The 23,435-nt window shown below is 35.6% G+C and overlaps 1 protein-coding gene across 1 annotated transcript in view; it reads right to left on the bottom strand.

Annotated features, from left to right (window-relative positions):
* Positions 1–3,575: 3,575 nt before the first annotated feature.
* LOC110992663 (V-type proton ATPase subunit D 1-like) overlaps positions 3,576–23,435 on the bottom strand; it is a 32,877-nt gene continuing 13,017 nt past the window's right edge. The window contains exon 6 of the mRNA XM_045634147.1: positions 3,576–3,980. Coding sequence (XP_045490103.1) covers positions 3,755–3,980 — 226 coding nt within the window. The 3' untranslated portion in view covers positions 3,576–3,754. The remainder of the gene's footprint in view (positions 3,981–23,435) is intronic.

Below are 23,435 nucleotides of genomic sequence, written 5' to 3'. Positions count from 1 at the left end.
TTTCGCGAACTATTCTGCTATCGAAATGGCAGTGGATGCTTCCAAACTTCGGAATAACCATAAATTCTTAGTATTCTTCTGAACTAACCTGGTGTCCGTGGACAGGGGCAGCTTTATGCCTATTTTGTATGATTGCTACGAATAAATCATGACACAAATATTTTATAAAGAGTTAGGCATGGGGCAAGTAGACACAGCTAACTCCATTTTAAGCAGAAAAGATTTTTTTATTAATATTTTGTATATATTTTAAAAATATTTTGATTTTAGATATTCACTTGCTCTATGCAGTTCTTTCCATTCTCTTTACAACTAAAAGGGGGTTAGGTACTTTAGGGCGCACCCCTCCCCCCTTAACACTCACAACAGTCGACTTGCAACGCCCTATTGCGTCTGTATTGTGAGTTCCATTCGATATTTAAAATTACATAAATCATTCCAGGTTAAACATTTTCTATTGATTGACAAGAATGGCGGAGTTTTTATTTGATGCCCAGATTATGATTGATGCAGGGTGATAATGGCCTAGTGATGTGATCTAATATATTAATTATATATAAACACAGTTTTCACAATTATATTTAATCGTGAGCAGCAGTTGCATTAGCGTGACTTACATTCCCGAGACTCAAACCCGCTATTAATAAATTTGTTTAATTAATTCTCATAGATGTCAGGTGAACATAGATGATAGATGTAAAAAGGTTTTATAGATTAATTTATTACAGAAATTAATCGGTGACTAGACGTCCTGACTCTGTCATAAACAATAATTGGCGATGGAATCTATAGCGTGGCAGCTCGAATGCAAGGACGTATTTAACACTTGCTCGTACAAGAAAAGATCGTAATACATTAGACCCCGTCAAGAAAAGGCTGATCACCGACTTGCCTCATGTAACAGATTCGTAAGAGGCCCTAGTCTAAACCTACTATACAAGGCATGTATTGAGATTGGCTTAAAATATATATGTATGAGGATTGGTTATACCACGGTGGGACACTTTCTGGGCGTCATTAGGTAAATATTTTGAATGGCTCCTTGGATGGGCTTTTGTATGGGATGCTACTTTTGTGAGAGAATCACCTCCTCCGACAAACATAAAAGGTGGCGCACCGGTGGCAGGAGGAAAATATTACATTCAGTCCCTTTGGAGTAGAGATTCATAGGCCTTGGATTTGCATAGCTTATTTAAGATTTAAATAACCTAACGATATCGCAAGAGAAATGCCAGCATTAAAGGGAAGCACAGGGAACTTTAAATTTATTTTAGTTTATAATTATTATATTGTTGATCCGTGTCTGATTTTCAATTATTATTGGTCAATTAGACCTAGGTAAGATGAGGTAGATACAGAAGAACTAGTATATTATCGAACATTTAGTACATCACTATGAAAGAAAACTTCCGAATTTCTTGAAGCGAGAATTTCTTATACATAATGAAAACATTTATATCAGTATACCCTCTCTCGAAACTGTCTCTTCTCTTTTTATTTCTCTATTTCGTTCTTTATTTGTGGTCAAACATACTTGAGTAAATTTTTATCGAACAAACTGGCAGCTGATGTTAAGTGATACCACCCATGGACACTAAATGTAAAAGGGCTCGCGAGTGCGCTGCCAGCCTTTTAAGAATCGGTTTACAATTTTGAACTCATTTTTTTAAATTGTCTATAAGACACATAAAAATTCTGTATTTTGATTAATAAAATAACTAAGTCTCGATCTGTTCAACATGTCCCAGGAGGTTAAAATATTTAGATGCAAATAAAATAAGTCACGTACATTTTTAACGAATACAGAATGATTTGAACAGTGGGATTAAACTTAAATGTTTTATTATTTTAATCGTTAAGATGGGATAATTGAATATAAAGAAAAATAATAAATAATATATATAAGAAAAATATAAAATATTAAGAAAAATAGCCCTAAATAAATGTTCCTCCTAAAAACGATTATATATATATATACTACTATTCAGCTCAGACTTTTTATATAAAGTGATATACACTTCACTACAACAAATCTAAGTTGTATAAATACTACTTTTGTGAATATTAGAAATTAAAGGGGTTTTATAATTATTATTATTCACAATAACCTTAAATAAGATATAAGTAAACATTCACGAAATCTTAATATTAATAAGAAACCTAGACGCGCTGCGTCCTGCGCTAGACGGCAGTTTAGACTGACAAATGACATCCATCCGCTATCTTGTAAATGTATAAAAATAAAACAAAAGCCAGTTACTGTACAACCTTTATAGGCATGTCCCTCAGATTTCTGTATCTGTATCATGTGTTGTCAATGTCAATTTGACACGGTGATCAGTGTACACACGCCGTCGTGGTCTTAGGCAAGCTTGTTTCCTCATGTTTCCATCACCGTTTGTTGTAAGTCCATTGGTGCACTTTTTATGCGCATTAACCTGGTTCTACGACTCAGGAATGACAGTCGCTGAAAAGACTACGCCAACCTTGTCTTCTGATCGTGTGAACGCTGGTAAAATATTAAAATATAAAATACTGTTGGAACCATAACTGTGGTCCCTCGAGATTTAAACGTACATTTTCTAATTACTAGTTTTAATATTTACTTATGCGGTTTAATTTTAACTATTTAAAACATATATTCAATAACAATTTATATAAATTCTAGAATTTAGAGACTAAAAAGTATTCTGAATTAAGTCACCTTAGCGCCTACCATAAGTTTAGAAGTATTGTGGTCACTTCGCAGGCTTCACGGCGAATTGCTGCTGGAGGCTTCCAAGCCACAAGCTACAATGCATTCCAAGTCTACGTGAGTGTCAGAGACCGTGAAGGGACTGTCTGTCGCGTCAAGGACAAAGGGATGTTTATAAAGGAGAATGACCCATACTTGTCCCTTTAGTCTACGGCTAGAATTACTACGATGACGTCATACACTAAAACGCGCTATCGAAGTATTACTTGCTGAGTATATTTTTTAATAAAACTTTACTGACGACGGTCCAAGCCGAGGACCAAATCCTTCTTCCAACAGCCAGATTGCCAGATCAGAAAATCACTGGCAGTAGGTTGAGAGTAAGAGAGTAAGACATGACTACTGAAGACATCACCAAGGGTGCCATTGCCTGCCCCCGTCTAGCAGACGCAACAACCACACGGCCAGCTCTCCCCGAATTGACCGATGTCCGCCCCAGAAGGGGAGCGGATAAGTTCAAGCAAAACAATAATTCACTTACAGGGGTCAAAGAACTCCCTAGCCTCTAGGTTTGAGTAAGAGTATATTCCACCACAAACCGCTGGCCTAAGCTGGCCTAAGCTGGCTGAAATATTAAAAAAAAGTACTTTAGTAAATAATAAAAAAAACTGTCTTTGATATAAGGCAATTTTATTCGGTCATAACATAGAATACTACAATTTTATAATGCCAATAAAAACACTTAATATGTAAATTGTCAGTAGAAAAATATAACATGCAATCAGAAAGGCACTAACAGCATGTTAACATATACTATAAAATAATATTCACATATATTAAAAATACTATATAATATGTTACGATATTTGTGGTTAAAAGAATTGGCGACTTTTAGTTTACGATATTTTTTTAAATACCTGCTCTGCTAATGAAGAGCCAGAGAGCCGATTCTACAGTTTGAAGGTGAATGCCTACTAAAATGGATTGGAAAAGACTTCCAGCCATCAGACTTCTGAGAGGCGATGATGCGTCAAAATGAAGACAAAGACAGCCCACCATCTAACTGGGTTGAAATGCCAAAACATTCCCTTCGTTTGTCATATCTACTTCTTTCTCCTCTTGAATCATCTTTAACTCTTCTTTCTTCCTATCCGCAACCTTCTTTTGTTTAACACGTTTCAGACGAAACGTCTCCTCTCTCTCTTTCTCGTCCAACTCGGAGACAATATATTTCGACGTCAAATTTATCCTTGGTACAACTATTTTTGACAGCACATTGCCTTTTCTGAAAAGAGAAATAGGATTTTTTAGATTTATCTATTTTTAAGAACTTTATATGCCTCATGTGATGGCTTTAAATTATTAGAGCCGGGCCACACGATGCGCGCAATTATTTCGGACTATAGGGTGCCACACGGGCGTTTCGGTGTGGCAATATATTTTACCCCTCCCAGCCTTGTCCGGCGCGCTTGCGGTGCGTCGCGGCGTCGCAACGCGTCGTGTGGCATGGTATAGTAATTTGTATGTAGGATGACGTTGCGGCACCGCTCCGGCGCCGCACCGCACAGTTACCGCATCGTGTGACCGCGCTCTTTCTGCTATACGTTTTCTATATATACAGCTTATCAAGCTGATTGGCATTTGTACCAGATCAGGCAAATCTTTGGCCGAGAAGCGTCAGGGAAATCCCCCTTTCTAAATAAGGCACTTTTTTATTTACATGTCGTGTGGTGGGCTTATAGTTTTCTAGTACATGGGGGATAAAACCTAATTGAATTAATTAAAATCAGTTTGAACTTCCGTTTCAAATTAAATATTCATTGCATACGAAAATAGCATTTGTTAATTGACATGGAAACTGACACTACCACCATAAACTTTTGTTCGACAGGGCTGTGCTAAGAACAAAATATGTAAGAGATTTTTTTGAGACAACGTCAAAAATTCAATAGATGGCACCTTATGAATCTAATACTAAAACGCGGTAACTAGTTAAACACTAAGTTAGTAAATAGTTTTTTTATTTGTATATTAGAAGTCTTTGCGATTCGTTGTCTGCTCGCGCTGCAGCCTTCATAAAGGTGTTGAAGCCGGTTTAATTTTATTAAATACTTATTATGAAACTTTGTTCTTTCCTGACACGGCCATATATTATATAGTACGACATGCCCATGGTCATGGTGAATAGTCCTTTAATATTATAACTAATGTTTTGCTATTGCTGCTATGCTATTTGTTGTTATTTCACTTTATTAAACACTTAAATCTATGTTTTATACAAAGTACTCTGAATAACAGTTTTCATATCAAATTTCTCGATAGCAAAATAACGATTTCCGCACCAAATGCCATTGCCAACCCTAATACCAAACTTTTTCAGCAAAGTCTAGACCCGACTAAAAGCATTGGCTAATAGTATTCTAGACTTTCATATTTGAATAATTCTTATATTACAGGCATCAGTTTTAGTTAGAATTTACGTCATTTTACCAGCCTTAAAAAGCAAACTGCTGACGAGTCTATGTTCAAGCATAGCTCCTCCATCCGTGGACGGATCTTGATGATCAAGGTGGTGATTGACGTTTGCAGGGACCAGATCCCACAGGCTTTTGTAGTCAGACTTATAGATTTTAGGCTATAAACTAAAATGTCCGGCGAAAAAACTCGATCCTATTTTGTCACTTATTCATACCCCTTTTATATCAATAAACTGTTGGGAAGGTGCTGCTCCACCTAAAGGATCCTGGACCTGTCAAACCTATCTCGGAATGGAATCTCGCTGGCTTTCACCACTCAGCTAGGGCTGCTGGAGCAAAGTTGAAGAGAACACCGAAACGACATGTCCACTCCAAAACTGAAAACCTGTCTAAAAAACTGATGCATGCAGCTGTAACCTAGATGTAAATTAGAAGTATTTAATGTATATTTCTTCTTTTGACGTTCATAAGTGTACATTATGTTACCTATATGAATAAATGATTTTTGATTTTGTTTTTGTATGTCTAATGAAAATAATGTCTTAGGAAAAGAAGTTTGTTCCATCCAGTCTATTGACTAGTAGATCTAATGTCGGTATGCATAAGAGCGTCCATAGACATAGAAAGTCCATAGATAGAGCCATCAAACCTCAGGGATAAAATACACCAATCAAAAGTCAACCCTACGCAATTAGATTCTATATAATGTTAATTTAATTTAAGACACTAGACCATAAGTTAACACCGTTTTAGGTGAGGTCATTCACCTCTGAACCAGTTCCGAAGCCTGGTCAAGGATCCTGAGTCATTAGGTAGGCGTGGTGTGAAATATATTTTGTCTGCATTTACATAGACAAGCCCTTTTAAATTTAAATGTTTAACGAAAAAGAATTAGCCTCTACGCCAAATATTATAACATTTGCCTTTGAAAAATTGTAATGTAGAGGTAAGGTAACACTTGCTGAATTTCTTGCCCGTTCTTCTCAGAACAGGGCCTCCAGGTAGTTTTGCGAACGGGTGGCGTAGTCTTGCTCTTTCGCGAATTTTCTAAACGATTTTATTTCATAGGCATGCCTTAAGACGCATCTAAACTGACTAAACATATTTAGATTTGATTGATTAAATTTATCATAGATTATTTTAATTGGCACACAATTGTCGCCATGGCAACGATATTACCACTAAACAATATTGTAATTATACCGGCTTAATTGCGATGGGAATTTGACATTTGCAACCTACTTTCAATAAAGTCTTTGAATTTCAATTAAAAAATTAATTTCGTTAATACAACGGTTAGAATAATTCTAGCTAGAATAAGTGTGAACGTATTCTTTATTACAGAATAGAAAGAGAAATATGGCATCACTTCTTGTACCGAATTTGTCTTGGGTATGGTGGGGTACTTAATTAGAAAGATTATCTTAAAATCCTGCTGGTGAGCCACCCAAGTTCTCTAAGAAGTCTGCTTTTTTTGATGATGTTAAGTGATACCGCCACCCATGGACACTCTCAATGCTTTTGTTTGTGATAACGGCCAGAATCTGTTGTACCAATTATTGCTACTGAATGCTGTCTCCACGACTTTTCTATATGTTCGCAGAGACAGTAGCGATATTGTACATAATGTATTCAATATTAAATATTTTTCAACATTATCGTATTGGTTTAGTACTGTTTGTTTTGTTAATAAAGATAAAATTGATTTTTAAATAGTAATCCCTGAATACATAAGATATATCCTTCACTCTGGGATAAGGAAAGATAGGAACCAATGACTGACTGATAAAAACTGCCTAAATTTACACTAATAAATTTTGAATACTGGTACTAATTACTCGATATACATACTGTAATCATAGTGTGAGTGAGTAAATCTGATATACCAGATATACTCACTAATTGATAAGGCTCCAAAACTGGATTTAAAAATACTTTCACCATTTGAACCCTACGTTATCCCTGATAAAGTCTATAGTGTCCAATGTGGGGCACACGCCCCGTAGGGGGCAATTTGATTGTTAAGGAGTGCTATTCGAAAATTTGAGGTATTTAGTTTTTTTATTATTTTAAAAATTTAATTTATTATGCTTGAGTGAAAATTTTTTTTAAAGAAGCCCAGCCATTTTTCAAAGGCTTCACAAAAAAAGTTTATAGAGTGATTAAAACAAATTTACAAAAAAATAATGAAGACTCAATAAAGATATTATATGCTGCGTCGTTGGGCGGATGAAATCACCGCAGTCACCAGATTTACCCGGCCGCGCCTGGCCCACTACAGACAGGAGTGGAAACGGATCAAGGAGGCCTATGTCCAACGGTAGACAAACCAAACCCTGACAAGCATATAAGTTTTCCTAAAGGAAAAAAAAATCAATTCAAAATCAATGAGACTCAAATTATATAATTAACTTAAGGAAATAAATGCTGTTTTATTTATATTACCTATTACTAGCTGCCTCCACGAACTTTGTATCTCTTTAATGCCTAGCCTACCTTTTTAGTACATACTGAAATGAAATATTTTGCTATACTACCCCAGAGACTGTTCGGTTTTCCGGTATGAAAACTTTTTAGAATGTTCTGTGAGATTTTCTCTATATAAACCTCAGAGTGCCTGTCATAAGTTTTTAATAAACATATTAAAAATAGAGTAAAACTTCCAAAATGAAAATGAAAGAAACTCTTTTAAAATAGAATTTACAATATTTGTATACATTAGTTAAATAGTTATATGTTAAATGTACTTGTTCCTCACATACATTTACAAATATCTAATACGTAGAATATTATTCATTGAAGAGTAATAAAAAAAACAAATAAAAACAGACTGAGATAAAAATAAAATAATTACAGTTTGTAGTATTATAAAACCAAAAATAACAAAAATATGTAAAATTAGATCAGCAACACAGCTTCTCGTATAGTGTTCTATATAGTGTATAATTATCATTAGGGTATCTAATGATAATTATACACTATTGAAACCTTTAAACCAATTGATAACGAAATCTTTAAAAATAAATATAGGTTCAAACATAATTATAGATTACAAATTGATCGGAAATTGTCATCGTAACAAGATGGCCGCGCAATTACGGCCATTTTGAAGTAATGCCATCAATTTCTTTAGAAATAATTTATAAGCGCCGTGTACTTAAATGAATCACCAATGTCAAAATCGATATTGCATGCGAATTCACCATGTTACGAACAATAAATTACCCTTTTTCTATATAACCTTCGCATTTAACATGCAGACTGTTCAAAGATGTTCGGATTAATGCCTGCTGAGATTTATTATCACGTACGTTCCAACTGAGCGTTATTTTAGGCAGTTGGCAACATATAACCAGGTGTCCACTGAAGTATTTTCTAATTTGACGTAGAGTCCTTCAAAGAGTGTATCAATTCTTAAGTCTCGTTTTGAACGGGACTATCCCCTTTTCCAATTAAGCGTCCCATTGTCCCCAAAATTAACTGTGGGACGCTAAACTGTCCCGTTTAGAGAAACCGCGCGAAAATCTAAGCAACAGAATATAAAAAAACTTGCCAAGAGTTTCATTGTTAATATTGTCACCAGTCATATTAAAACAAATTAGTTCTTATATTGTGGCAGCTTATATTTTGTGATTCATAAATTTTAAGCCAACTTACATTCCCATACAATAAATAAATTTACAAAAGTGTGTTTTTCTTTGACTACTTATTGTTTGACCTAAGTTAAACCAAAAGTTGACCTAAGTTTTCTTCACATCAACACCAACTATGCAAAACAGCAACTAAGCCTTGACTTGTTTCATCGGAATCCTAACACAATAAGTGCTCTTTCTCGGATCCGAAAGCGCGGTGCCGTCCACTCGGATCCGTGCAAGCGTCACGTTCTTTTTTTTAAACCATTGCCATCCCTAGCTTTCGGATCCAAGTATTCAGCACCCAAAGTTCTGTATGCCGACCACTCGGATCCGAAACATGTTTTTTTTTAAATAAAAATAATATCCATACATATTTTCAAACATTCATATTTAATTAATCAAGACTAGCCATAGAAAGTTTTGATTTCCGGCTTTTAATTTGCACGCATTGTTTAAGCATTCTATGTGTTAAAAGAAGTTAAGAAGATAAGAATATTCATAGCGCTCAGCCTGCATCATACATACACGCCATCATGTATAATATCACCACATTATCACCACAACAGCCGAATTAGGTGTTACATAGTTAAATGTATTTAATAATTAAAATAAAATAAAATAAAATACGTTTATTTTGGAACATAAGATCATCATGGTAACACTTATTCCACGCCATTAAATTCGAACCTGTTGGCATCCCTACTCATCGGCAAAGAAGACAAAGCGTGTAGGCCGAGAGAAAAAGCCGGCGTAAAAAACTCTCGGTACTCTTTTTAAAAAAGCAAATCATCAAACAATATTTAAAACAAATATATCAAATTAATTAGAGGCAGCCTGCCCAGCACTAGTCCCAGGCCCTTTTATCAACTAGTTACTAATTGATTTTGTATGTTGAATATTATGTATTCCATATTTGGCAATATATATAGTATAATTGTTAAAAGAAATAATCCATCGTCTTTTATGCATTGTACAAACATTAAAGGAAGTCATATTTGCTATATGTAGTTGTAACACCGATGGAAAAGGGACAATGCAAAACTCACAAATTCAATTTCCTGACGCGACGGCGGCTTGTGTAGCAATTGTTTGACTTGCGGGTGTCGCCACACTACACGGTTTTATTATAATATTAAGTTGGGGAAAATTTCTTTTCGCACTATAGTATATATGAACTTGTAATCTAATCTCTTTGACTATTTGTATCTGGCTGGTTTTGGTATCATTAAAAGTTTAGATTTTAAAGAAAAAGGTAATGTGTGATTGTTTTATAGAGTAGGGGGCTAACCAGCAGGAGGCTTAAAAAGTCTGAATGCGTACCGTGAAATACTTCTAGAGAAGACAATGCAGTTTTATATTTAATATATTTTTAAATAATTAAATAGATATACAACAAACAAACGTTGAGGCTCAACTGAACTTTAAGTAAAGTCCTCCAGGTCGAAGACTAGTGGAAGCGTTGGACGGAACTACTAGATGTACAGATGTTAGAGGAGACCTGGTAAGGTTGTAGGGAAGTTGGAAGCAGAGCGTGTCCATGTGCCAACTGGCCATATTGGAAGTACACAGTCCAGCAGTGGACGTAAACAGTCTGATACTACAGTTCCAAGTAAAATAACGCTCGGAATCCCAAATAGTAATTCTCATTTCCCTTATTGTGAAAACGCCCTTAAAATCAGGTGTAAACAGAAAAATGAATTTTTGCATAAAATCATTTCAATTATAAAACAATTGGACATATAGTCTGTCTCTCTTTACATTATTTCTCATTTCTATTTCATAAATCTACTCCGATTAAAAAAAAACAAGTCTCACTTAATTAGGGTCTAGTCTTTAAAAGGAATAGAATTTTGGGCTGTGGGTGGGGTGAGGTTCAAGTTGGGGCTGATTAAAGATTTACAGGTGACCCCAGAACTGGTGCTTTTTTAGCTCAATGGTATAGCAATACAGTATATTGTACTCCACATCTGTAGAACATATACATGTGTCTATAGCACATGGACCAAAAGTTTTACACTTATCATAGCTTTTTGTTAATTCTGGTAAACTCGCAACTTAATACCTATGTCAGTTGTGTATTGTATTTTCATTACTAACACTAGGTGTAACTGAAACTCAAACAAATGATAACAGCGTAGCGTGTAGTTAATAAATAAATTCAGAAATCAGGCAAATTAACCTTCAGTTTTAATGTGTATTTAAATATATATATATATATATATATATATATATGTATAGTTACTATATCACGTGGCCGATCCGCGTATGTGTGAATACGTGTACTCAGTATTTAAGATATTTATTAACAACAAATTAGGTTTGATTGAATCTTATTAATTTCTCGCTTCCTCTTAAAGTTGCAAAACTTCAAGTTCTAATTATCGTAAGCCCGATAGATGGGTGATAGTCCCACCACTTTAAACCTTTGATCCTACCAGGACTCCGTCTGGTGTCGCAGATCTATTGGTGCAGATATCCCGTCCTTATTTACTATTTATCCGTAGCTTCTTAGGTCTTCCTCCCATATATTTAGTGATCTAGTGCAGCATGCTAATACATATATGTACATTAAAACACACATTTCACAGTCCACTGGCTGGCTACAATTGTGAATTTAGCTGTAACGCGAAACATTAGGTCACCATAAAGAAAGGTAAAAATTCCGGAATATCGGAAAGCACAAACGGAGTGGAAAAATTTCATATTTCTCTGACCTCAATTTCCAATTTATGATGCGATAGCGGTGGATCTTTAGTGACATATTTACAATCGATAACTGGAACAATGCAAAGAAATACAGTTATGTAGCGACATCTACAATCCACAGCTACAAAGACCACATATCCTGTAACGCGCTATCGAAGTATTTCGGACCAATATATATCTCGACATAAACTACCAAGCTTCTATCGGCTGCGCGCATGTATATGACTAGGCAGGACCTACGCTAGCGTTATCTTTGCGCACTGTGCTTCCTCCTGTGTGCTTACAGATCTCTCACTTCCTTTAGACCTGAAAAGTCTTCGTAGAAGAAGCCGAATTTCATTATCAGACGTGCTCATCTCAATTAACCGTTTCTACGTTTAACCAACCGCCAAAGTATTTCCGAACCAATTGGACTTAGGTTTCTTCTAGAAAAAGCCAGCCTAAGCAAGTTAACATCAGGTGACCCCGCCTGTTGTGAAAACCTGAAGAGTGAAAACCTAACTAACCACCAATATTTTTAAACAGCTGCCCATTGAAGTACTTTCCAACCCATTCGACTTGGGTCCTACAAGTAAAAGCCTTACTAAGACTATCATCGCACTAGTGAGTATTCTGGATGTCCATGGGCGGTATAACTAACATGAGCCTCCTGCCAGTTTGTCCCGCAGTGATATATGAAGATGTATTAAAACCACATGAAGATATAATTTAGATAACACGAGGAGTATGGTTCTAGCTACCAATATTTTCGCATCAACGCCCCCAGCTCATGTTACCGTGTTATATGATTGGTGCATGTAAGAAGCGATTGTCCATGCCGATAACTTATCGATTTTTAGACCCTGATTTTGTTTAATTTAAAAAAATGGCATAATTTTGATTAATCATTTCGTATTTTTAGTCCCAATGAATGCAATGTTTTCCGCGATTTTGTTGTATGCTGTCCCGGCTGAATATTTTTAGCAGCATTCTAATGAAATAATTTTTAGTAACAATCTAATGAAGGAGTTTTTAGGAGGAGAGATAAATGGAGAAGGAGAAGTATGTAGCGACATCCACAACCGATGAAAAATCATTGCGATCAAAACGAAGGTGGAAGAAGAAATAGAAAGGTAGCAGCAAGCGGATGGAAAAAGGAAGTTATGGACAAAAACAGTTCGAAAAAGATACTAGAAACATATCCCTAAAGGGGTACCAATCAACGGTTCTAAGATATTAGGATAACTAGAAAAAAAATTTAGCAATTGTATTCTACTTTTCTTGTAGCTCGCCAGCCTGTAAAATATGTTTAAATTAATATAAGTAGTTTTCGCCTCTTTGAGAGGAAGTGAGAAATTAATAAGAGAAATATTCAAATCTGATTTATTGTTGTAAAATAATACTGTCGTCGTCTGTTGCTGTTCAGATGTTATTTGGACTGATTGTACCGTTGCAGCAGTTGGTCAATGTTCAAAAAATACACATTTTCATTACTTTTGTGTCGGTGATGATTAAAAATTAAACGGGCTTTTATTATTATTTTTAAAATACACAATTATTTAAAAGTTAAATCTTTTAACTTAGACCATGGCAGTCAATTTTATACACGTTTATACGGCGAGGTTTGAGCTCCGATCATTTAGTTATTTCGTAGGTACATAACATAGGAATATTATATACAAAATACTATACAGGAGGAAAATCAAATGTTTTGACATAAAATGATACCTCCCTTGGGTGGAGGGCTCGCTAGTGTATTTCGAGAATTGGTACGCTCTTTGACCTCAGTCGAATTGGTTCGGATACTTTAGTGGACAGCTGTGTTGTGGAACGTTGAACGTTATTTATTTACGTATCATAATATAGTCGCTAATTTATTTAAAGCCTAACACAATGAATCCTGACCATTGTAATGTACTAACTCCCCCATCATTTTAATATGAAATCAAAATCAAAAATAATCTATTCATGTAGGTAACATAATGAACACTTATAAACGTCAAAAGAAATAAACATTGAATATGATTTGCTTAGCCCCCTTTTTGGTATATCCAACATATGGAAGATTTTGTAATGCAATTGAACCTACGACTTCTACACAGTTCTATGCATAGAAAAACTATTAAATAACATAAAGAATAAGTTGCGATACAAAAGAGAGTTCTAGATATTCTCTTGATTAATGAACTGGCTTTGAATATATACATAGTAATTTTACTGACCAAAAATTAGTACATTTTTTAATTTATTTTGTTCCCTTGGATGTAGATTGATGGGCCGTGGGGTTGACTTGCACAGCTTATTAAATATTTATGTTGGCGCCTGGTAGGTTACCCCAGAGCTGGTGATTTCAACGAATAATCACAATACAGCGAGGAAATGTCAGCGTAAAGGTCTAGCGAAGGGATCAAACTTTTTAAATATGTTTAAATTCTATCTATCAATTTTATTATAATTACTATGTAGGTTAAGCATATTGTAAAAACTTATATTATTGACCCATGTAATATTTTGATTTAAAAACTTATTGCTTGTCAAAATAAATTAAAAGGCTTTTAGAGCGACCCCAATCCCAAAGCCTACAGACTAGTAGTGACATAAAATTAAGACTATCCTAGAGATGCCCCATTCCCTACGCATAATTAAAACCTAACCCCACTAAATATAACCACATTCTATATTCAACCCTAATGCTAGATACGAAAGTCGAAAATCTTCTAAATGATTCTTACAACCTATGGGCAACGCGTTGTTATTTGAACTTAAATAAAAAATGCAGGAAAACTTCTGGTACACACCACACTATCTTGTTCGAATCGTCAAAAATCTTGTTTCAATTTTTCAAAAGTTTTCTCCTACGCTGTGGGTGAAGTTGGTAAAGGAAAGTGAGAGTTGGAAAAGGACATTGCTTGGAAGTCCCTAAAATATTGTAGTACAATGTGTTTTTGTAGACGTTTTTCTATAGTGGCTAACGGGAGGCTCATCTCGTCCTTTATAATTAATACATTTGCATGCCTATTTCATTAATTGGCAGTGATGGCCTATTGTCCACAGTGTGCGACTGTCATCCCCGATGTCGTAGAAACCGTGCACCAATAGACTTTCTAACACATTTAACATTCGCTCGTAAATGAGACATCGTGAGTACCGACTTGTCTTAGAACCAACACGACGGCGTGTGACAGAGAAGGCTGATGGCTATTTGAAAAATGATGAAACAGATACAGAAATCTCAGACCTAAACCAAAAAGGTGGTAGCGCAGCTATGTAACCTAACTTTAGTTAAGTTACATATAAATATTTTAGGTAAAGAAGCGTACACCTAATCTAAACAATCATCGTACACTTGAAGCCATTATTCAGCCCTTTATTTTTTACCACGCTAATAAATTATATTTTAAAATTTTCGTTTCCGATAATGTTCATAGGTGTTACATTTATATCTACCCATAAGCCAAGTTTGTTTTTGTTAGCATCGCAAGTCCTTTACCCCTAATTTTGTGTTAGTTAAAAGCTAATATTTTAAACCATTAATATGAGTTGCTACCCAGCTTCCAAGTGTTAAATTTGAACATCTCCATAGTAAAACCGCCACCGAATTTTATTCGCCCCTGATTTATTTATTATTTAATACAAGCCAACATATAGGTGTGTACCAACACCCCACACATCGTTCTCGCGTTTGCGTGCTTCTCGTGTTACAGTTACCCGATACGCTCAAACATGCAAAGAACACGACGCACGATTAACCCATCTTCATTCAAGTATGATATTATATCTGATGGGTCTTCAAGTCAATAAAATAAGATTTTCATATGGTAATTTATTTATTTACAAAAACCTGCCAACGGACTTACGAAACTTATAGGCAAAAATGCAAAACGTTTAGAAAAAAGGAAGTTAAGTAAGTAACAGACAGCAGGTTCAACTGAAGTTCTACCCATGGGGCCATGGACAATGCCGGAAGGCTTTTATAGCGCAAGAGCTTTTTAAGAATTGGTACTTGAAGTACTCTAAGTCGAATTGGTTCAGAAATACCTACCGTCCATGGACAACGCCAGAGATCTCGCGACGGCAGCGGCGAGCGTTTACGGTATTTTAATAATTGGTGAAATACGCGGGCAGCTGGTTCCACATAGTGGTGATGCCCAAAGACTGCCTTGAGCTCAGTTGTCAGAACATCGAGATACAGGTGGTATTCTGCCTCAATGTCTGATGAAACTCAACTGCAGATTAATCGGAACTCTCCTGAACACTCCGTGGTAAATGCGGTAGAAAATACAGCAATCCATTATAAATTGTAAAATTGTATATAGGTAAGTTTTCGTTCTTCTAAAAGTGACAAATGGGTTTATTGAGAGAAATTTGAATCTAGTTTAAAATAGAGGCAATCAACCTGAACCTGATTCATAAACATCTTAAACCCAAACTAAATATATAGTTGTTATGTTATGTTTGATTTACTACAAACTTTACACAGCTTGATGTTTTTTAAAGATTTATATCTTAACTATATTTTCTATGATTAATGTATGTATTATGTAGGGAATAATAAATAATTATGATATTTTTATCTTTAAAACACTAGTCTTGAAGAAACAATATTTTTTCAGTTCACTTCACTTCACCAACTGCTGACGTGGTTAAGGTGGCTATTCTAATAACAGATCACGAGAATATATCGTACATGTGTGAACCTAATCACGTTCCTTTTTTCGCACTCCTCTATTGCTTCATTTAAAAACAACTGTTAATGTAATAATCCTTGTATCTTTCTTTATTGTAGCTACAAGTATAGTGGTCATTATGTGTCTGTTTTGTTTGCTTTGCTCTTTATAATATTTTTATTAGTGAAACTTTATGGATACATCCAATGTGTTTGTTTTAATTTTTAAATTTTATAATATACCTGTTTTATTTCCAAATAAATAAATTAACTCTGTGACACAAACTCGCCCATATGAAAGAAATCGTAACCAAAAATCAGGCAAAGATCACCAAACTGGCTCATGAAATGGTTTCTCTCGGCCAACACTCTCTGTCTTCTTTGCCGATGAGAAGGGATGCCAACAGGCTCGAATTTAATGACGTGGAATAAGTGATACCATGATGATCTTATGTTCCAAAATTAACGTATTTTATTATTTATTTGAAACAGATACATAGGACTAAGACCTAAATGGTTATAGCGAGAACATCGTAATATCTGCATTAGACTCAATCAGGCAATGGCCGATCACCTACATGCCATGCGTGAAACAGATACATAGTCTAAAATATTGTGGCGCCACAGTTTTCTTGTTTACTCGTTAAAGATAAAACAATATTTAAATAATGTAACCTATATGTGTAAAATAATAGCATTTTCTACTTGACTTCACTGTATTGTCACGCGAATTTCTAGTTTGATTGACAGACCACCCTGCGGAGATACCTAATACTATGAATTTGCGGCTTCGCTTATAAAAACAAGAGTGGTCATGTTTAAAATATATATAACACATTTTCCTTATATATATCTCATAGTACATATATATATCATATGAATTATGATAGAATTTGTACTGGGTACATAAAAAAAATGCATTTCGAACGGAATATGTAGCAGAAACCACATCAAATATTGACACCAACAAGCACTGATGGTGATGGAATTGATCCAAGAATTTTAAGAGATTGAGTGTCCATGGGCAGTAGTTATTTCCGAACCCATTCGACATATGGTCCTACAAAGAGCGTACCAATTCTGAGTCTTGTGACATGTCCATGGGCGGTATTACTTCACATAAGGTGAGCAACCTGCCGTTTGGTGACTGTATTATAAAAAAAAAGACAGAAAATCTGGGATTTGGTGGAGACTTTTGAGGAAAATATCGTTAAAATTATTACTGTAAGAGCTAACCTATTAGGGCCATTAGTGCCGAATCAAACAACACTTAAAAATTATAAAAGAATGCCGTCGTGATTTCGCCGTTTCTTTTTCTCCGTTTAATGGTTGGAAGTTGTTCTGATTGACCATTTATTGTTTTTTTTATAAAACGGGGGCAAACGGACTAAGTGATACTGCCGCCCATGGACACTCAATGCCAGAAACCTCGCGAGTGCGTTGCCGGCCTTTTAACTGTTTACATAACTGTCTAAATCTTTCTTTTGCTTTTAAGAATATTTTATAACTTTTTGTTTCATAATTTTCAGTCTTAACGAATATTGTACGACCAATCAGAAAAATTACATCAGAGGCGCCATCTTGTTAGCGCCATCACTGGACGGTGTGATAAGAGAACGCAAGCCAGTACTGCTAGAGAATTCAGTCCAACATCGTGATGAAGAGTCGTTATATTTAAAAAAGTATTTGCAACGTTAAAAGGAATCATACAAAATAAAAACTTATTATTTTCAGTAGCGCTAGGCACCTTTTTAAGTCTAGGCCTCAGATTTCTGAACGAATGACATGATCATTTTTCAGCCTAATAGGCAAATAGGTGATCAGCCCCTTGCGCCTGATATACGTCGTCGACTTTTTGGGTCTAAAACATGTCGGTTTCCTCGCGATGTTTTCCTTCACCGTTCGAGTAAATGTTTAATGCGCACATGGAAACTTCATTGGTACACAGCCGGGGACCGAACCCGACCTCAGAGATGAGAGTCGCCCGATAAAGCCACTAGGCTTACACTGCTCTCAAAATTAAATACTGTGCGATAATTAATCGTGTTAGTGCTCGCATTTTACCCACTTGACGCAATAAACCCGCTAATGATGATGTCCATATCAATGGACTGACGATATATCTCCGACATTATATATGTACATCAAAATCGTGATGTTTGGGTTTAATGAATATTTAAGATAAAATGAAAAATACACAGAACTTTGAAATAATCAATTCATGAATAGAATTGAATTAAACCAATGAAAACTATACTCTCTACTCTACCACAAAAAGAGAGATGTCAAGAAGTACTTGGAGAAGCGGGAAGACTCCGATTTTTTTAAGTAGTAGTTATTTTTAAGTAGTAGATATTAATAAATTCTTAGTATTATTTGTTGCTTTTTCTTAAATTTTGCAGTTTTGATTTTATTCTTTTCTTTTTCTTTTAAATGTAACTTGGTCTTTTAATGCTTGTTTTCTGTTTTTTATTTAATCTGTGTAATCTGTTTTGGCTTTGTGTATTGTATTTGTATTTTGTATAATAATATGTATTAAGTAGCTGTTAGATTACTTATAATTAAATAAATAAATAAAACCTTCGCCAAAGATCATATAACCTAATAAATTCTTGGTAATAGCAGTTGTGTTTAAGGGTTGTATTCACTTTGATAAGTTCGATTGCAAGTGATTAGTAATTGAGGCTGATGTGCAGGTGTGTAGTACAAGTAGAGTCCAATTCTTGTTTAGTGGCTCTGATAAGTAAATTCATCGCAGAAGCGCGTCAAAATGACTCACTCACTCATTCACTCTTTGCTACTCAGACAACCAGCCCTATTCAGTCGCAGTCCACAATTGTTTTCTCCTAATCACCTGCTCTAATCAATAATCAAAGTGAGATTCAATTCTGAGATTCCATCGTCTGCCATGCAGCACTAGAAGCGTTTGCTCGCATAGATTAGACCCAATTAAGTAAAGGCTGATCATCTACTTGCCTCAAGAAGCATATACAATATACATAGGACCCACACATAAAAGGTTGCAGTGGTTTTTTATATATTCGTTAGAAATTAAAACCTTTAAAGCATTTGGCATTTCGAATCTATTTGCATTTTCTACCTCCCAGTATGTCTAGACGGAAAACAAGACTTCCAATTCGGCATACTTCAAATTCGGATCTCGGATAATTAGCTAAGCTGACCGACAGACGTCGTCTTTTGCTAGACTTTTTTATTCTAGGGTTGCTAATTTAAAATCTTCTATTATATTATTAATTATTAAAAAATCATTTAAGATTGATGAGTGATTATAGAAGTTATTTATTTCTCTTATTGGCTTTAAAAAACGCCTGGGCAATATGTCGTCGTCGCATTAGAACCTGTCACCATGTTTGTAAACATGGAAAGATCAGGAATTTGTGTTCCCAAATTGGAACTGGATAGACCATACTAGGCCACACTTGGCAAAGGATTCGATGCATATTGATGTGGTTCTGGTAGTGAATTCTCACAATACTGAGGGCTGCACCAATATATCGATCCTGATCCAACTCCCGCATATGGACTCGCCTGTCTGAATTGAAAAGTCGGCCATATAATACGCAGAGGCAAACAGAACTTGGAGAAACTGATGGTCGTTCATACGCCCGTTCATGTACCGAACAAGTCCTGAAAACTGCACACTGTCAGAAGAGAGGCGCTGGACGGAAACCGGTGGAAACAGATACTCCTCTCTAGATGCTTCCTTGTTGACCACGGATGCTCTGACATGGGCTGCCGATTGGAGAGATAAGACAAGCCACACTCCGAAAAGATACCAATTATATTTCTAAAGGCACTTAATTGGAACCCGGAAGGAAAGTGGAATAAAGACCGTCCTTATCAAACCTGACGTCGTACTTTTGCAGAGGAAACTTTACTTAATGTTCTGTAACCACTAGATGAGACAGAGAGAAACTCTCCATGTCTTTCCGACTCTCTTTGCCTCGTCAGGCCCAGACCTAAAAGGCAGTAGCGAGAACATCGTAACAATGGCATTAAACTCAATCAGGCCAAGGCTAGTTGCCTCTTCTCGTCAGCCAAGGTCAAACGGGTTCAGGGCATAGAAGGCTGAACACCTACTTGCCTCATGAAACAGATACATAGGACCCAGACAAAGGTGGTACCAAGAACATCGAAGAACTGTCTAATACACAAACAGGTTTTTATCACTTCGCTATCAACAGGCGCCAGCCCTGATTCTTGGCGTTCATCCAAACCCTATAGTACGCAGACACGCCGTCACACATACCTTAGATAACTTCGTTACTATGCGTAGCGAGCCGTCACTAACGACAAATTAAATTAAACAATTTTGTAAAGCAAAAAAAGTGGAGGGATAAAATAGTCCAGGGACACGCTGGATTTTACAACTATAATATGGTCAGAAGTAATGTTGGTATATTGGATTTAGCGTGCGGCTCTCATGCCCGAGGTTGTAGGTTCGATTCCCGGCGGTGCAACAATGGACTTTCTTCGTGGGCATTTAACAAGCTAAGGCAAACGTCAAAATTCTAAGATGATGTTGTCCCTATAATAATTCTTGCGATAGTATATAAAAATAAATAAAATCAGTGCATATTCATTTGTTTATTTCTATTATATAAATAAATATTCAGACCGTATTCAAAAATATATGCAAATATCCGTTAAATGAAAGATAAGTAGTAAAGGTATATACATGACTATGACAGATAAATAATGGCAGTGACAATTTCAGAAAACTGTACTACAGTTTTAGACTTGTCTCGTTCATAGTCGGACAAAAGCTACTGTGAAAAGTCTTGCATAGGTCTTCATGGCATTTGTGTCAGTGACAAATAGTCGGCGGCGCTTGAGATTCGTAAAATACGTGCGTAAATATTCATATCGTTTGCCCCGGGTAAATGCAAATATAATAATGCTATTCTTACTAGAATACTGAGATATATATCAAATGATAGCTGATTCCTTTTCCTATTCTACGATTTGATCATGGTTATGTATTTAGTGTAAATGGTTAAAAATAACTAAACAGTAATTTATCTAATTAGACTAAAGAGCAAAAGCGTTTTATGATTGTTTAAATATATTACCTATGGAATTTTGACTAACGTCTATTACGTAATCATTTATTACCACTCTCTTCGCGGGCCTTGGTGAAACTCTATATATAATCACCAATCTTTACTTGTTTTTAAACTGTCGCAACTTTTATGATTATATCTATTTCAGGAAAGTAAAATTAGGTAAACAGAATATAGACATCCTAGTGTTTTGTTTCATAATAATGTATTGAATAAATTCTAAAAAAAACAGTTATTCATTACACAATGAAGTTAAAAAGGGGAAAACATTAAAACAATCGGAATAGTGCATTACGATTTTCCACCTCGGGGTAAGTGATTTGCGAAGACGTATAGTTTTTAAAATTTGTCGAATTGTGCAATACAAAATTTGTCGGACTATGAAATTTTTTAGTTTCAAACGTAAGTATTAAAATATAATTTAAATTTATACTGTCATGTCAATTAGGAATCAAAGTTATCAAAACATTCATCTTTTAATGAAAGCATCTACCATGATATGAGCTTGATTTTGGGGGTGGCTTACACCATTTATCGACAGCTACATAACTGGCAGACGAGCAGTTGCAAGTCAACTGTTTAGTGGCCTTAAGCATGTCTATATTTCTTACGTCGTATCTATCAGCCCTTTTCGTGTTGGTGCCAACCTCTTTAAACTTTGGTTCGCTGCAAATTTCACATTCCGCAAACTGTTCACTAGATTTGGAATGTTCTGAAGATTTTTTGGAGTCTTGGGAACATTGTCTGTTGGGTTTCGCAGAATTGCAGGAGCAAGTATTCTTTTGCGCGCAAATCGGACATTTCGATTGTTTAGATTCTATTTTCGGTTGTACACAGCATTTTTTTTGTTGAACCTCTTTTTTCTCTCTCTTGCAACAAATTTTACAATCCATAGACTGTTCACTAGATTTGGAATGTACTGAAGTTTTATTGGAGTCTTGGGAACATTGGCTGTTCTGTTTTGCAGAGTTGCAAGAGCAAGCATTCTTTTGCGCGCAAGTTAGACATTTTGATTGTATAGGTTCTATTTTCGGTTTTATACAGCATTTTGTTTGTTGTATACTTGATTCTGACTTTGATCTGAAGCTTTCTGAGTTTTTGGAACAAAGTGAACATTCAGGCTTTGCTTGTTGGCAAGCCTTGTTCTGTGCTGCACATTGCGCCTTGACACATTTGGGACAGTCAGTTTCAGTGCCTGTAGACTTATGAAATGAACCATAGGACGATATAGATGGGTTGGATTCAAATTTGGCAGGTTTACCACAAGAACATTTGCTCGGTTTATTAACAAGTTCTGTTGGTGCAACTTTAATACCACACGTAGGGCAGGTATCCTTCTTCGTTTCTGATTTACACTTGCAAGATGATTCTGACTCCATCTTTTTAAATGTCGAATCTTTACAGGAAACAAAAGATTCAGACGAACGTTGAGACGATTTCTCAGATTTCAATGATTGTGAAGATTTTGTAAAGTCACATGTTTTTTGAGATGTTTGACTTGTTGACCAGTTCACTTCTTTTTTTGATTGGCACGAACAAACGCTAGGTTTAGACGCATTAGATTTATTCGATTCTAGCAAGAGACGTTTTATTAATTCGAAACAGTTGTCAGCTATGAGTTTATCATTTTTATTTTGGTGTTCCTTAGGTTTGGAGACAATTTTGATTTTACAGCAACTTTTGGCGCGATTAGTATTGCTACTGGACGAATGCTTCAAACACGTAGGAGATGATTTACCGTCCATAGAGCTAGTAACTGAAGTTGATTTGTCTTCTTTACTCAGCTTACAGCATGTCCCTTTAGATTTATCACCAGTCTGGGCTCCTTTACTAGCACACTCTATCTCTTTAAAAGGTACTCTTGAATCCACAGAAATGTTACTTCCACTTGCTTTTAATTTACAAGTTGTACAGGACTTGACTGAAACGTTAGATGTCTGGCTGGATTTCTTTTCAACCGGTAATGTTATTTTAACTTTTGTTGGTGTAGATGACGAGTTTTTCTGTTTCAAACTTTTACAGGATAAACAGGTCTGTGTGTCAGTATTCGGCGGATGTTTGGCTTCACTCTTTACAGTTATAACTTGTCTCTCCTCACCAATCGTACCATCTTCTTTTTTAAATCTTTTAATCGTTACAACTTCCTTAAACTCAGTAACAGTTATGCCGAGCTCTTGAGAATCACCTACAATA

The sequence above is a fragment of the Pieris rapae genome, chromosome Z, assembly GCF_905147795.1.
Source record: "Pieris rapae chromosome Z, ilPieRapa1.1, whole genome shotgun sequence".
Lineage (NCBI taxonomy): Eukaryota > Metazoa > Arthropoda > Insecta > Lepidoptera > Pieridae > Pieris > Pieris rapae.
The sequence above is the reverse complement of the archived record's forward strand: the minus strand, read 5'-3'. Positions and strand labels throughout refer to the sequence as shown.